We start from the raw sequence: 16,749 nt of genomic DNA, 5'->3' as shown, positions 1-16,749 counted from the left end.
AATTAGAAGAGAGATTTCCAGACTTAACATTAAAAGTATGGCATAAGGGGTGCCTGGGTGGCTCAGTGGGTTAAAGCCTCTGCCTTCAGCTCAGGTCATGATCCCAGGGTCCTGGGATCAAGCCCTGCATCAGGCTCTCTGTTCAGTGGGGATCCTGCTTCCTCCTCTCTCTGCCTACCTCTCTGTCTGTCAAATAAATAAACGAGAAAAAAGGGGCATAAATATATGCTATCAACAAAAAATGAAAGCCCACTTTAAATTGAAAGACTCAAAGATGAGAACTGAAAACTAAATGGGGACTAAAACTTAAAAAACAAAAAAACTGAAACTAAAAAACTAAAATGGGAAAGCTACCCTGTGGACTTATTACAGGAAAACTGGAGTGGTTCCATTAATATGATACATATTGGACTTCAGGACAATAATTATTGCAGCCATGGAAGACTATTTCCGAATAATAGGGGGTTAATTCATTAAAATACATGAAAAACCTAAATGTACAGAGTCCTAAGAGCAGAGCTTGAAAACTCAGGAATGAAAAAATAGAACTTCTACCAGGCTTACTTGTTTAATGAAAATGAGCATAAAAAAGAAAAAAAAAAAAAAAAAAAGAAAAAACAGAACTGAAAAGGCCAATTAAAAGTCCCCAGTTATTGGTGGAGATTTCAATATCTATATCTGAGTAGCTGATAAATTAGCTTAAAAAGTCAGTAAGTATACAGGAAATTTGAACAACACAATCAAGCTACTTGAACTAATTAGCCTCTACTAAACATTCTAGGCAAAAAAAACAAAGAAAATAAAATAGATTAAAAAAAAAATGTGGAGTGCCAGGGTGGCTCAGTAGGTTAAGCATCTGCCTTCAGCGCAGATCATGATCTCCTGGTCCTAGGATCGAGCCCCACATCTAGCTCCCTGCTTAGTGGAGAGTCAGCTTCTCCCTCTCCCTCTTCCAGTCCTAACCCCCAGCCCCTGCCCCACCCATACTCACTCTCTCTCTCAAATAAATAAATAAAACCTTAAAATTTTTTTTTAAAAATGCACATGGAATATTCAGCATGATAGACCTATATTACTCACAAAACAAATCTCAATAGATTTAAAAAACTGAAAATATTTTAAAAGTGTGCTTGACCAAAAGGGAATTAATTTTAAATTAATCGTAGTAATATATCTGGAGACTTCCCAAACAGTTGGAAATTAAACAACATACTTAAAATATTTCAAAGAATATATTAAAAGCAGAAACAAAATATTTTGAAGTAATAAAATGCCACATATCAAAATTCCTGAGAAGCAGCTAACACAGCACTTCGAGGACAATTTTGGTTATATGTGCTGGTATAAGAAAAAAGAAAAATCTAGAATTAACCTGGAGGCTATAATAAATAGTGAAGGAAAATAATAGAGAAATTCAATGAAACTAGAAGCAGGGTCTTTGGAAGGAACTGATAATATTGATAACTGCTAGCTAACCTAATCATAAAACAAACCCATAAATTGTCAGCTGCAGGAATGAAAGAAGATTGGCAAAAAATACATTGGGTAATTGGTAAGAAATCCTATGTAGCAATACTGATATTAAGCTAAATATAACTCAAAGAAAAAAAATTAAACATGACCTTCAATTTATAATAACTATGATATTTATTCACCAAAAGCCCAGCAACCAATTGTATAAAACAATTACAATTGTATAAAAAATTATATATTGTATAAATTGTATAAAAATTATTATATATTGTATATATATACATCTCTATGTATATATACACAATTTATACAATATATAAGTATATAAAAATTATATAATTATATAAAAATTATATATTGTATAAATTGTATAAAAATTATTATATATTATATGTATACATCTCTATGTATATATATACAAAAATTATTATATATTATATATATACATCTCTATGTATATATATACAATTTATACAATATATAATTTTTATACAATATATATACATACATACTGCATATATATATACTGCATATATATGTATATATATAGTATAAAAGTTATGTATTGTATAGATTGTATAAAATTGTATTAAAAAACTACAAAGAGATGCTAGGGAGACACAAAGAGCAGCATCACAACAAGGGACTACTTTAGGGATGCCTGGGTGGCTCTGTCAGTTAAGCATCTGCTTTCAGCTCTGGTAATGATCCCAAGGTTCTGGGATCAAGTCCCACATTGGGTTCCTGGCTCAGTGGGGAGCCCGCTTCTCCCTCTGCCTGCTGCTCCCCCTGCTTGTGCTCTTTCTCTCTCTCTCTTTCTCCAACAAATAAATAAATGAAATCTTTAAAAACAAAACCAAACCAAACAGTGGACTACTTTAACACACCAGCTTTAGCATGAGACAGAGGAACCGGACAAAACACAGTGAGAATCCAGAAGATCTGAACAACATACTCAACAAAGGTACTACATAGAGATACAGATACACACAAAACTACATTTATATCTAAGTATCATTCTAGCTAGCTATTTTAAACTTCACAACAATGAGGTACTATGTGTATAGCTGGGTCTCTGTGTGTGCCTGTGTATTCTGCATGTGTGCAAATATTCTTGCAACTTCTTTTTTTAAAGATTTTATTCATTTATTTGAGAGAGAGAGAGTGTGAGAAAGAGAAAGCACAAGCCAGAGGAGAAAGGCAGAGGGAAAAGCAGGCTTCCTGATGTGGGGCTCAATCCCAGGACCCCAGGATCATGACCTGAGCCGAAGGCAGACCCTGAACCATCTGGGCCACTCAGACGCCCCCTCTTGCCACTTTTCTGAAGCCTAAATGTATCACTGATTCATACATCAATATAAATAACTTGACACCTTGACCACAGGGAACCTGCCTTCCTCTCCTGTGCACGGACCCTGTCAGAAATACTGACTGTATATCAGGTCACAAAATCAATCACTAAGTTCCACAGAAAATAGAAATATTATAAACAATATTTTGAGAAAACGATGTAGTAAGGTTAAGAGTTAGTAGTAGAACCTCAAAGGCGGTCTATCTGAAAACTGCACAACTTTCTACTAAACATCTCTTGAGTGGAAAGAGACACAAAATGGGAAGTTCCTGATTTTATAACAGGTAATGTTTGTAAGATGTAAGACGCTATAGGTTAGAATCCGTGGCATATATTTAGGTAAGTGATTGACGAAACTTTCGCAGCCTTAAATAGCGTTGGCCCACACCCTCAGGAGGTATCTGATGAAATCTGAAACTTGCCCCCTCCAATCCCCCACCCCATCCTGCACCTGCCAGCAAGGCCAGTAAGGCAGAGGGCCAGGAGACACAGAAGACATAGGCAGGCCACTCCATAGCAGGTGGCCAGTATAAAAGCAAGGGGACAGACTTACTTAGGAAACTTGTCTTGCACGCGGCCAGAAAAGGAGATCTCCACACGGGCAGCCAGAATCTTAATTGTTTACACAAAGGCCTTAACAAGGTCAGTCGTGTATACCCTCCATAGGGTCTCAACAGCACGTTGCTCTCTGAGGTCTGAGGCCTTCAAAATGGCTCTGGCGTGGGCGAGGCAGGTGGGTCACACATTCCAGGGACAGGGGAGGAGCAAGCAGCCTGGGATTGCTGGGGCCTGCCCTAGGGGCTTGGGGCAGTCCTGTCCTCCTCGTAACCTCCTCCAACATATACTCCCATTGGAAAGAAGAAAATAAAAGAAAGATTCAATTTCCAACAAAGAAAGCTAGTAAAACCACAACAAAATAAACTAGAAAGAAAGCCAAAGCAAAAAGACAGGGGGAAAAAAAGTGAAGATTAATAAGTGGTGAACAGAAAACCATAGATCTAACTAATTAACCAAAACTTTTTAATAAATGAACATTTAAAAATATGTAAACCGCTGGCTAACTTAATTATTTGGGGGCCCCAAAGGAAATATAGATTAAAATGAAATATTCTCTAGGGGCTCCCGGGTGGCTCAGTCAGTGAAGCGACTGCCTTTGGCTCAGGTCATGATCCCAGGGCCTGAAATCCAGGCCCACCACCAGCTTCCCACTCAGGAGGCATCTGCTTCTCTCTCTCCCTCTCCACTCCTTCCTGCTTATGCTCTCGCTCACGCGTGCTCTCTCTCTCTCAAACAAATAAGTAAAAAATCTTTAAAAAACAAAATATTTTCAAAAATTGAATAATAATATGTACAGATATATATACATACATACATACATACATGCGTTTTTTCACAGATGTATGGAAATTATGTAACGCAATTCTAAGTAAGAAATGGGACCCAGGAAAGATGACACAACGATATTTTTAAAAATATATCAAAATGAAAAATTAGAAAATGTGATTTCTTAATGATAAGAAAATACAATGTATTAACCTCAGATTATATCTAAAGTAATGATTAGAAGTCAATTGATAGCTCTAAAGGCGATTATTAGAAAAGAGGTTGAACATCAATGACCAAAGATTCCGTCTTAAGAAACTAGAAAAAGAATAGCAAATTTAACCCAAAAGAGAAATCTAGTTGCCCCAAAGAGAAAGACCAACACAGCCAGAATTTGATTCTTGAAAAATAGTGATAAAAAATTGTTAATCTACTAGGAGGGCTGAGTAAGAAAATAGAGAACAAATTACTTGTATCAGTAATGAAAAAGAAATCTTCTTTATAAATCCCACTACTATCCAAAAGTAATGAGGGTATTATAAACTACTGTATCTTAATAAATTTGAAAATTCAGATTAAATGAGAAATTCTTAAAAATGCAACCTACAAAAAGTAACACAAAAAGCAATAAAAAAAATCTGTATCTTTGGGGTAAATAATATATAATTCCATATCAATTTAAGTCATTGAATTCATCACCACAAACCTTTTCTGGGAGGGAAGGAGGGAAATATCCAGGTCTAGATGGAAAATGTTTCTAAATATTTAAGGAAGAACTGGTATGCTCTTACAGAAACGTTTCAAAAAATAAAAGGAATACATATGTCAAGACTTACCTTACTGCTAGACTGGATGGACTCATGTTATCTCCAGGGACGTTGGAAGTTGGCTATTGACTCTTGGACCTCTTGGACAAGAGAAGACTAGAAGGGCCAGCTAGTAATTTGCTTAAAATGTGAATTGCCCTTGCCAGCACCTGGGACTATCCTGTCTTCATCGTATGGAGATGTTGAGATGATAGTTTACATCTAATCTAACCAATTACACAGCTTGGTTTGGATAAATCACTTTATCCATTTATAGGGGATATATCCATTTATAGGGGATAAACATGTTCCTATAGACTTTCACCTGGGCTTTCCTGAAGCCAATATTCCTTACACGTATTTTGGTGACTGATAATTGAAATACAAAGAGTAACTGTGTGACTGAAAAAGGATGGTGAAGATTTACTTCTGGAATTCTCTCAGGCCCCAGATATTTTCCCTGCCCTCTGTTTCCCCTCTTGTACCTTACAGAAATACATCCAAAGAGTCTTGTGCATTCTTTCAATTATCTGCCTCTACATTTATGGAATTGTCAATGTGTACAAGATTTTTAACAATATCCTTGGCGCCAAAATTTTAATAATGGCTGTAGCTTTGTTTGGGAGAGAGACAAATGGGAATAGGTTGTTGAAGGAGAAGGTGTTCTAGAACCACCTGGGTTTCGTGGCCATCCCTTGGGTGAAGTTGCAAAATTATCGTAGTCATGAACACCAGGAAAAGCTTATCTGGGGTTTTGGGGTTGGTATATCTATGACCAAAGATGAGTGAAAAGTACATTGTCAAAGAAATTCAAGCCAAGGTCAGCCAAGAAAAGGATTCCTTGGCTGCTTTGGGATCTTTCACCAAGAATGAAAGTAGCTAAGAAACAGCCCGAGACCACTGGAACTGCTGAATTATGGCTGCTGATTCAGTCTGTAAGGGAGGGACATATCATCATAAAGGAGTTTGGGGAAAACTGTTTTCCCTGTCCAACCAATGACCACCAATAAGATGATATAGGTAGCAATGGGGGAGAATCAAGACTACCTAAACATGGGGAGATGGCAAAGGGTCAGGCTGCTTTGTGAGCAAGCTTATGGAGCTCCCTTCCTCTTGACCATCCATCCATTGAAGTGAATTTTACACACGAATATCAAAGAACACTTTTTCTTGCACCAGATACGCCCAAGTGGAAGGGAATGCTCAGTCTTACTCATACCATCAGGTGACACCAGCAAGGAATAGAGAGAGGGATGTCATCCTGCTTCCTGTAGCTCCAAGTGAGTGGAAAGTCTATGCACGCTTTGTACACTGATAGGCCACGGATGATATAAAATCACTCACAGTGACCCATCTGCTCTAGGCAGGGTGGCAAGAGGCTGTACTCCCCTGGTTGAATTTCTATTTAACTGCAGAAGGACGGTCATGTATTAGGAGTTCATCTATTTTCAGTCTGGATGGTTTACAACATCATGTTAGGGTACAAACAGAATATACAGGCAAATCTGAAGTGGAGAGTTGGACAGAGCCCTTCTTAGAGCTAATGCACAAATGTGTTTGCTTAGGCTCAGGTGGAAAAGAGAATGTGTTATGTTTGCATGTTGTCTACCTTATGAGACCTCTATTTAAGGGAGGAGAGGTCCTGAGAAGTTTTCCTTCCCTGAACATGAGCCAGTGCCTTATTAGAGTCAACAAAACAACAGTAAGCTGTGGGAAGAAGAAATATGTGGAAAGGGCAAACTTCAGGAAGTTAGAGGAAAAACAGTTCTGGTTGTCTAAGCAACAGATAGCCTCTTGGGTTTTTTGTTTTGTTTTGTTTTTTCTAAAAGTCATTACAACTCACCCCTAAAAGAGTTGAAAATCCTTCTGGTTCAATAAAATAGTCTGGGAGGCACAGTTAGGATCCTGATGGGAGCTTAGTGGATTGGAAATGTGCCACCACATGTCCCAGACCAATAGCAGCCACCGTACTGATCTGGAGCACACTGTGAATGACCACATGGGTCAGAAGTTTGGGATACTCAGGTGGGAGAAAAGAAAGAAGCATCACAGTGACCACAGATGGCTATCAACAGAGGGGAGAAGAATGTCTCTCTTCTTTCTAGATGAGATGATGTCCAAATCATCAGTTGCCTCATAAAGCCAGTTAGATCTTCAAATCTTCAAATTGACTTTATCCTGGTATTTTAGATTGCATATTATTCATCTCATCTACCTACCTGTCCTGCACTTGGTTGTGTGTCTCCCATTAATATCCTAATGGATTTGCTTCTACTGCTTCTGTTATGTCCTAACAACCCTAAAAGCTCACATGGAAAAAAATATATATATAAATGATAATAGAATGATTATCAGAAGTCTCAGTATGTGACTGGCGCAACTGGTTAAGAATCTGACTCTTGATTTTGGTTCAGGTCATGGTTTGGGTCATGAGATTGAGCCCCACGTCGGGCTCCACACTCTGTGTGGGATCTGCTTGAGATTCTCTCTGTCCTTCTCCCTCTCCCCCTCCCCCCCATTCACATGCTCTCTCTATCTCAAAAATAATTCATCTCTCTTGTTCCCATAAATACATATTAATACAAATGCAATCTAACAGATTCTCCATAATGTTTAGTCATGTTAATACACTGATAAGTACCAATCTTCAGAAACTGATTTATCTAACACAATTTAAGGGTATTTTGTTGATTCTATCTAACACAATTTAAGGGGTATTTTGTTGATTCTCTGGAGTTATTTTGTTGATACTACATTGATTTGGGGAAATTCTCAGATTCTCTTTTCCTTGTGATGAAAACATAATCCTCACTTTGTTTGAAAATACTGTAGTGTTAAAAAAGAAAACTTACCAGAATTTTGAGTTGGGAGGCTTCTGAGCCTCTTGACAATCAATGTAAGGATTATGTTTAGAATAACGCAGACCCTTAATGTATGTGAGAAAATGTCTAGGGGAAGGACCTAGAAGAGAAATTGTAGATTTGCTGGGTATGAATGTGTGTGTGTGTGTGTGTGTGTCCACATCCCCAATGTTCTCTCTTTTCCCACCTGAACTATGAGAACTTATTTTCTTATATCCACTGCAGTGCTGAGTATTGCCATTCTCTCTGCCCATCTGATATGAGTATACAGTATTTCGTTGCTCTCTGAGGCTCTCTTCCCTTGCTTTCCAAAGAAGTCAAGTATCTTCTCAGTCAACTTTCTTACTTTGTGAATTCTCCTTTTGTATCATCTGCCCACCTTCCTATTTGACTTTTAAAACTAACATATTTTGGTGGCACCTGGGTGGCTCAGTCAGTTAAGCTTCTGTCTTTGGCTCAGGTCATGATCTCAGTGTCCTGGGATCGAGTCCTGCATTGGGCTCCCTGCTTCTCCCTCTCCCTTTGCCTGCTACTCCCTCCACTTGTGTCCTCTCTTTCTCGAATGAATAAATACAATCTTTAAAAATAAATAAGGAAATAAAATGAATGTATTTTTAGGAGATCTTTATTCTGGATAATCTGTTTTCTTTTTTGTTTCAGACAACTTCTTTACACATTTTACAGCTCTTCAACTTTCTTAATCTTAATTTTGTTTATTATCTCTTTTGTCATACTGAAGTTTTAATTTGGTTGTGATTGAACATTATAATTTTTACTCTATGATTGTGTGTCTCTGTGTGTTCTTTCTTAGGAACACTTTCCTTTCTGGAAGTCAAAATATATTCTTCTATATTTCCTTCCAACCATTCTGTAGTTTCATTTGTCACATTTTCTCTTGAATCCACTTGCATATTTGTGTGTGTGTGTGTGTGTGTGTGTGTGTGGCACAAGGTGGGAATCTATCTTTTTCTTTTATATTTATCAAGCTGTCACAACACCATTTACTTAAGTTCTTTCCTTCTTCATGGATTTTTTTTTCTGTTTCCCTCTCATTTTCATGCTTTCTATTCGTATTATGAATTCCTTTGTATATTCCTTCCACACTTTTTTTTTTTTTTGACGATTTATTTATTTTGGGGGGGAGAGCATGTGAGTGGGGGGAAGGGCAGAGGGAGAAGGAGAGAGAGAATCTCAAGCAGACTCCACACAGAGTGTGGAACCTGATGTGGGACTCAATCTCATGACCCTGAGACCATGACCTGAACCAAAATCAAGAGTCAGATTCTTAACCAACTGAGCCAGTCACATACTGAGACTTCTAATAATCTTTCTATTCTCATTAATATATATTTTTTCCAGGCGCCTGGAAAAAAACCTGCCTCATTTAGCTTTCAATGCTCTTTGCCACACTTGCTTTTTCAGAGGTCCCACTGCTTTGGGACCCAACAGTTTGCTTGGTTCTTCATTTTCCCTCACGGAGATCATTCACAGACCCTCGTGCAACACGTTCCTGAGGCTTGTGCTCCCTTTAAAGAGTTCAAGGAGACATAAACTTCAAACAGAAGTTATTCCAGCACCTGCAAATTCTAAAATGTATTATTGGCCATTTTTATTGCAAGTTTTCAGATTTCTTCAAAATGAACACTTTTTCTAGTTTAGTCCAGAGAATTTAACACAACATGCCAATACCCCCAAAGGAACAAGACCCACTGTCTTTGATTCATTTTTTACTTTGCTCCAAGATCATAAAATTACCAAGCAGTCAATTTAAGGACGTATAATTTGATTTAGACAATATCTGGAGACGTTTTTGATTGTCACACTCACGTGGCGATTGCTACTGTCACCTCGTGGGTACAGATCAGAATTGCCATTGAATATTCTACAATACACAGGATAGCCTCTCCTTTCTCCCTCCCCCAACAAAGAATTATCTGGCACAAAACATTAACAGTGCCGTTGTTGAGAAAAGCACAGCTAGGATGAAAAAAATAAATCCACTCTCATTAAGATTACTTATTCATAATCACTGTGATGTTTTCATTTAATAATCCCTTGGAATAATTTATTCTTACTTTCAACTTCAAATACTCCAAACATTCACTCAGTATAACTTTGTATATCTCAGGTCATCCCTTCTTGGATTTTCACAATACAAAGAAGGGTAGACTCACCCAGAGGCATCCTGTCTTGGGTTGGAAGTTACTGTTGTTTGCCTATACTTGGATGCCACACCACACAGGATGGTGTGGCACAAGTGGGTTGAAAGTGAAGGAAGGGTCATGCTTGTAGAGTAGATTCAGGCAGGGACTGGGAACAGGCTGCTTAGAATAGTCTTTGGAAGTTCCATCAAGAAATACTCCAGGGTTTTGTCCCCACCCATTTCCTGGCATGATCTGAGTCAATGTAACATTGACTGTCTGTTGTAACAAACAACCCCACTGTCTCCTTAACCTCAGCAGCTCAAAACCACAGTGTTTTGTAGGGGTTTCATTTTTTTGGTTTTCTGTTGCACTCTGCATAGCTGTGTGTTTCATGACTCGGTCCTGCATGGTCCTGGAGCTCTGCAGACAACTCATCTCCAAATGGTGACTCCCAGGCCAGGTGTCAGAAAACTTGGTTTCTGGTGATGTCTCTCTTCCTGGCTTGTGGGTAGCCAGCTCGCTGTGTCCTCATGGGATCTTTACCGTGAGTGCACAGAGATAGGGGATCTCGTTCCCTTTTTGTAAAGATACCAGTGCTATTGGATTAAGGCCCCAATCTTCTGACCTCACTGAACTTCTGACTCCTTAAAGGCCCTATCTCCAAAAACAACCACACTGGACTTCAGGGCTTTAACCTATGAATTTTGGGAGAACACAATTCAGTCCATAAGAGCTAACAACAACAACAGTAGCAAGAACATCAACAAAAAACTTACATAAATAAGAATATACAAGTATATTGCACAGATTTTAAGGTGTTTAGAGGGTCACCAGTTAAAGAAGTCTTAAGACACATAAACATGAGAAATTAAGATCTGCTATACCTTTACATCATAAGAAAACCTATCAAATCATAAATATGCTTCAAAATTGTGAGATACATCATTTTTAAACTTCCATCAACTTGATTATTCAAATTCTTACTGAAACTACTTATTTTAACAGGTTTTCAAATTCCTTGATAGTCCCAACAGACAGAACATAGACTGTACAATATAAAATGTGAAAAATGACAGAAAAGGAAAATCCATGTGTTATGAATAAGCTTAAAAAAAAAAAAAGAACCAAACAAACTCTGAATTACAGAAAGCAAATACTTGCTGGGATGAGCGGTGCATGTTTATGAAAGTGCTGTGTCATTGTATTATACAGCTGAAGTTAATATTACACTTATGTTAACTAATTGTAATTTAAATAAAAACTTTAAAAAAAAAAGCAAATACCATGTTATTCCGCATTCACTGGCTCTCTCCCCGCTAAATCAAGATTAGGTCTTTGTCTTTACTTCATTCAAAAGGATAAGAAAATATTCAATATTTTGATGTTCAAACAAAGAAAATAAAGCAATCTCTGTATCATCTTGAGAAACCCAAACATTTTGCAACAAATGCATTTTTAATTTACTTCCCTCTGACATGTGGGGTTTAGTCGTTGGCACAGAGGCCCTCATGGTCAGTTTCAAGACTGTTCTCACTGACTTTTCTCCTTAGTCCTGATAGACGTCATGTTATTGAGAAAAATGGTGACATGAATTCCAAAAGCATTTTGTATCCTATCTGAGATAAGATATATTAATGATATAAAATATTATATTTAAAAAGAGGCATAAGATTTTTTTAAAAAATAGGGTATTTGGGACTTCAAGGGTCTTCCTGTGGGAGGAGCTTCCACTTCACCGAAGAGTCAAGTTCTTCATCAAAGTCATCCAGCTCCTGCTCCTTGGAGAGCTCCAGGAAAACCTGAGATGGACAAGAAATGAAGAGAGAGAGAGGTCACACTGCCTTCTGTTGCTCTGAGTGAGTGCAAGGCGTATGCACACGGTGTCCCTTTATAGTGCATGGATGAAACAGAGTCACTCACACTGACCCACCTGCTCCAGGGTGGACTGGGAGAGGCTGTACTCCTCCAGGTTGAAGTTCTGTTTAACTGCAGAAGGACGGACAGACATTAGGAGTTCATCTATTTTTAATTTGGAGAGTTTTACCAAGTTATGCACAAAATCTACATATCAATAGATTTTAAATATGCAAGGTAAGGTAATAAATACTCTTGGACTAGATCGGTCTGAGATACGTGCTTGCTTAGGCAGCACATATGCTAAATATGGAAAGGCAAATTCACCCTGTGGTCTTGTAACAGGATGGAAATACTCTCATTATCTTAGAGTTTGGGCAGGGGCACTCCAGACTGGGAACCAAGGTGTGAGGTCCCAGACCACCTATACAGGCTGAGTGGAGAGACGTTCCCTCTGCTCTAGAATGCTACCATACCTCGATATCTGCCTTCAACCTCTCTACTCTGCTCTTTGCTCCACTGGCTGACTTAAGAGGTTCTTTCTGGTGGTTTCCACCAGTGGTAGCTCATGAGAAGGGAGAGAGGAGAGAGAGAGGGGAGGTCAAAGCCTTTATTCCTTCACTCCCTCCTCAACTTTGCCCCTTGACCGAAAGTCACTGCTTCTCACAAGATCACAAATTCTATATGATTCTACTCCTGGGTTCTAGCCACCGCTTCCTTTCTTAGTCCCTTTGGACCTGAGAACATCAACACTTCTGCTATGTCTAGCCCGGGGTCATCACACAGTGCCTTGTCCCTTGGCAAATGGTCCCTGCCTAAACCAAAAGTTGCCTAATTATCCTAGTTTGACCATCTGTTAACAGTGTGGACTGTGAATAAGATCCCCAAACATGCAGATGCATAAGATGAAAAAAATAATGAACTGAGAGGTGAGACTAGAAAGCAAAGGTTTCTTGTGGACAGTTGTCACATTGTTGTGGCATTTCCTTTCTCCTCTCAGTGGACAGAGGATGTGGTGGGATTGGCCTGCAACCTGGGAACATGGGATTGGGTCCTTGCCTCAAGTCTGGGAACATGTCAACAATTGTTCACAGTGATGGCCCTGTACTTTCAGAGTTTAGAGAGGCCAAGCCTCTGCATCCAATGGGAGGTCCTCTAAGAGATCTCTTGGAAAGGGAAAGGAATTCCCAGAAATGGCCCTGGGGCTGCAAGACACCAAGAGACCAGGAGGAGAAGGCATCTCCCACCTCAGAGTAGAAGCTTTCGTCAGAGATTCCAGATAGGAGGGGAGAGGGAATCTTCAAGGAACTCCTCTCTGCACAGAAGGCCCTCATGCCATAGCCCAGTTCTAATGAGCAAGTCAAGCTTTGCTGTCATACTATCTCTTCTTCCCTCCCCTTTCACTCCGCACCAAAGAGGCTCAAAACATCAGCAGATGAGCAGAGGAGGGAATAAGATAAGAAGGAGAGAAAGCCAACCCACCCATCTCCCTACTTTGAAGTCTCCAAGTATTAGGCAATGTTGACCTGGAGTGGGCTCATGAGGGTGGAGTTCTGTTGCAGTTTGCAATACCCCAAAGTGATCTGATGCTATGGGAGAATGAGCCAATGTACCAGGACACAGGAATTGTCATGGGGCATGTACTACGGGTCCTACCTCATTCAGCTGTGCTTCAGCTGAGAAGATAACTGTATCTCACCTAACATCTGGAGGGCAAAAAAAATGCTAACTTACATTTCCACCACACAGTGGGGTAGAAAACTGTGATAAAAAGTTAGGGTTTCCCCCCCGCCATCTCCTAAGCAGAACTTTAGTTTTAGCAAATGAAACACAGCAGAAGGAATCTGAGGTGGGAGGGAACAAGTTTAAAAGCAGAAACGTTAGAAGGCTCTGAAGAAAGGACTCCCTGTACTCTAGAGACACAGCCCTTTCTGGAATATCTCCCTCCCTGCTCCTAATCGGTCATAAAACACTTCATGTTGATCTGAATCGGTTGTGGGAATCCTTCCCATGGGAATGATGCAAAATTGGTCATTAGGCCAGGATGGTGAAAATGGTACAAAATTGGTCACTAGGCTAGAATGACAACCGTGGAAAATGGTTACATGGACCCTAGAGCACAGGTGACCAGCAGGAGGAGAAAGTATAAAAGAAAAACCATCTGAGCAATCGTAACCTTGTATCAAGGAGAAACACTTCTCTAAGAACTAGAATGTCTGGGGCTTCTAGTATATGTGCTGCCGAAGCGAGCACTGTCTGGGGCTTCTAAAGACTGACAGGTGACAAGTAAGAAAGCACAGATCAAGAAGAGGGGGAGAGGGCACCTGGGTGGCTCAGCTGGTGGAGGGTTGGACTCTTGATTTCAGCCTATGTCTTGATCTCAGGGCCCTAAGTTCAACTCCTATGTTGGGCTCCACTCTGGGTGTGGAGCCTACTTAAAAAAAAAAAAAATAGAGATAGGGATGGGGGATTCAGCTTTTTATCAGATTTCATACACTGGTGTGATAGGCAAAATCAGAGCTTTGTATACTGATACATCAATGCAGTATACAAAGATCAAAATCCAAGAGTCTAGAGAAGAGTTATGGGTTAGCCCACCTCAACAGACACGGACCGCCTAATCAACATTAGACACTATCAAAGAGTACATACAGACAAAAACAAATGCCTTTTTTTTTTTTTAAATGAATCTGTGGACACTCCAGCTCCAAATGCCAAAGATCTCTTCCTTCTAGAGTCTCATTCAGTTAGGTCCCAACTTCTCAGCCTTGGCACTAATGACATTCTGGTCTGATCCTTCTTTGCTGTGGGAGGGAGCTGACCTGTGTACACTGTGGGATGTTTAGCATCATCCCTGGCCTTGACCCACGAGATACCAGTTGAACTCCCCAACTTCAACCCCACTTGTGACAACCAAAGATAGCCACGGACACTACCAAATCACTCATGGTTGAGAACCATGGATTAAAAGTCTTAATAATTTATTTCTGGTGTAACAGCGTAATTTCATGCCCATGTACCTCTTACACTGGTTTTATGCAAGATTTGAATTTCTCAGTTTCCTGGAGTCCTACCTTCAACCGTCACTCTTACCTATCTCTAATTTGAAGAAAGCTTGCGATAAAGGACACACGTCCTTGACGGGCAACTTATAGACCATCAGGGAGGAGTACCTGTGAAGAAAGGAGAGGGAGACTGAGCCCCACCTTACAAGAAGACAACCCTGGACGGGTGCATGTCTAAAACGCAGCAGCGATGTCACCAGCAATTTGTTTCAAAGTACGAGTCTACAGACCCATGGACACAGTGGTCGTGGGAATGTTCTTTAATCAACAAGAAGTCACTTGACTCAAGCAGAAGCAAGAGGGGGCTCTCACAGCAAGGCTCCCTTTTACTCTCAGGAGGAATGGGAGACAGAGGAGACGAGCAGTACCCCAAGAAGGGAAGAGGCAGGATTACTTATCATCCTTCTTCCTTTGTGAGAAGAGAATAGCATTTAAGTACAAAGAACTAAAATCAGCTCTTGGCTCCACTGCTAGGATTTGGCATGACTGAAACGACCTCAAGTGCCATTACAAATAATAATAATAATAATAATGCTAAGAACCACTGCTCACTGAGCTTTTACTGATGCCTGGCACTGGGTCTCGGCTTTAGACAAGTAGTCACATTTAATGGGGGATGTTTTTACCCTCTAGAAAGGATCCGGATGACCCAGGTGCATGCATGCCTTAGGACCTGGCACATGATAGAGCCACCAGGAATCTGAATTCCCTTACAACAATCAGTTCCCAATCAGTACTATGCTCTCTTATTTCCCTCCTGCGGCAGGAAATTCCCTTAGAATTGGGCCTTTCTTTAATAATTCATCAATAAATAAAATCACAATTAATTAATTAGAAGTAGTCTCTAATGAATGAATTCAATCACAATTATCGTAAAGTTAACAACAACAGCAACAAAAGAATGATCAAGTAAAGCTTTTATTTCTCTTCGCCATAATAGGAAAACAAAAAGATGAAACAAGCCAACACCTGTCCTTACCTTTCCTGCCGAGCAGCCTGGGGGAAAAGTCTCAGAATTTCACTGTGGAGGGGTTCCACCTGGGCGGGGTTCTTCACCTTCAACTCGAGCAGATAATCTTTCCCAAATTTGCTTTTCAGGTGTTGTATGGAACCAATACACCTGGAGGTAGGACGAGGATGAAGTCAAGGAAAAGAAGGAGAAGACAGAGGGATTGCCGTCGACTCTCAGCCCCAGGAGGCCAGGGCCGTGCCGAGCGGGAGTAGCTAGTCACCCCAGCCCCTGCCAGTGATAACCCCGTGCAATGCAACGTCTTTGCTCAGGGCTCTCTGGGGGGCCAAGGGTGGGTTCGAATGGGCACCCACCTCAGCCTTCCAGACACCATGATGGCCACGCGGTCACACACGGCCTCAGCCTCTGCCATGTAGTGGGTGGTCAAGAGGGCGCCCCTCTCTGTGTTCCTAAAGGTGGCCCGGATTGCCTGCCTAAAGGGAGGTCAGGGGCAATGTTAGCTGCTGGGAATGCTCAAGATAAGATGAGAAGACTTTGAAACACCTTTCACAGGCACAGAGGAAACAACTAGTGAATTTGACTTAGACAAAGAAATGATTTTTGGAGGGAGAACGTCATGTAAATACCCAGACTATTGGGTAGAGTATCTAATTCAGAACATGCCTGGCGCTGAAGGTAGAAGATGATATTGCGTAAGAGTTCATTTAGGAAAATGCTGAGTTCCAAGAATATGTTTGAGAGAGCAGTGGGGAGAAAGAAAATGAGGAACACTTATTTAAAAGCATGATAAAAAATCACATTAAGCCCTAAAGTACAAAACAGCAGATTTCTGTATAGTCCTAAGAATTTGAGATTTTTTTTCCTCGTAAGAACTGTGTATCAGGTGATGCTGTAGAAATTGA

The 16,749-nt window shown here is 40.1% G+C and overlaps 1 protein-coding gene across 4 annotated transcripts in view; it reads right to left on the bottom strand.

Moving 5' to 3' along the window:
• Nucleotides 1-9,524: 9,524 nt before the first annotated feature.
• The window catches only part of ABCA9 (ATP binding cassette subfamily A member 9), a 65,824-nt gene continuing 58,599 nt past the window's right edge, over nt 9,525-16,749 (bottom strand). For all 4 annotated transcript variants that reach the window (XM_044247552.1, XM_044247551.1, XM_044247553.1 and 1 more), the window contains 5 exons: nt 16,201-16,320; nt 15,857-15,997; nt 14,906-14,985; nt 11,889-11,944; nt 9,525-11,757 (listed from right to left, as the gene is read on the bottom strand). In XM_044247552.1, coding sequence (XP_044103487.1) covers nt 11,659-11,757; nt 11,889-11,944; nt 14,906-14,985; nt 15,857-15,997; nt 16,201-16,320 — 496 coding nt within the window. In that variant the 3' untranslated portion in view covers nt 9,525-11,658. The remainder of the gene's footprint in view (nt 11,758-11,888; nt 11,945-14,905; nt 14,986-15,856; nt 15,998-16,200; nt 16,321-16,749) is intronic.

Source organism: Neovison vison, chromosome 5 (assembly GCF_020171115.1).
Source record: "Neovison vison isolate M4711 chromosome 5, ASM_NN_V1, whole genome shotgun sequence".
NCBI lineage: Eukaryota > Metazoa > Chordata > Mammalia > Carnivora > Mustelidae > Neogale > Neogale vison.
Note: the sequence above shows the minus strand (reverse complement) of the source record. Positions and strands in the feature narration are given on the sequence as shown.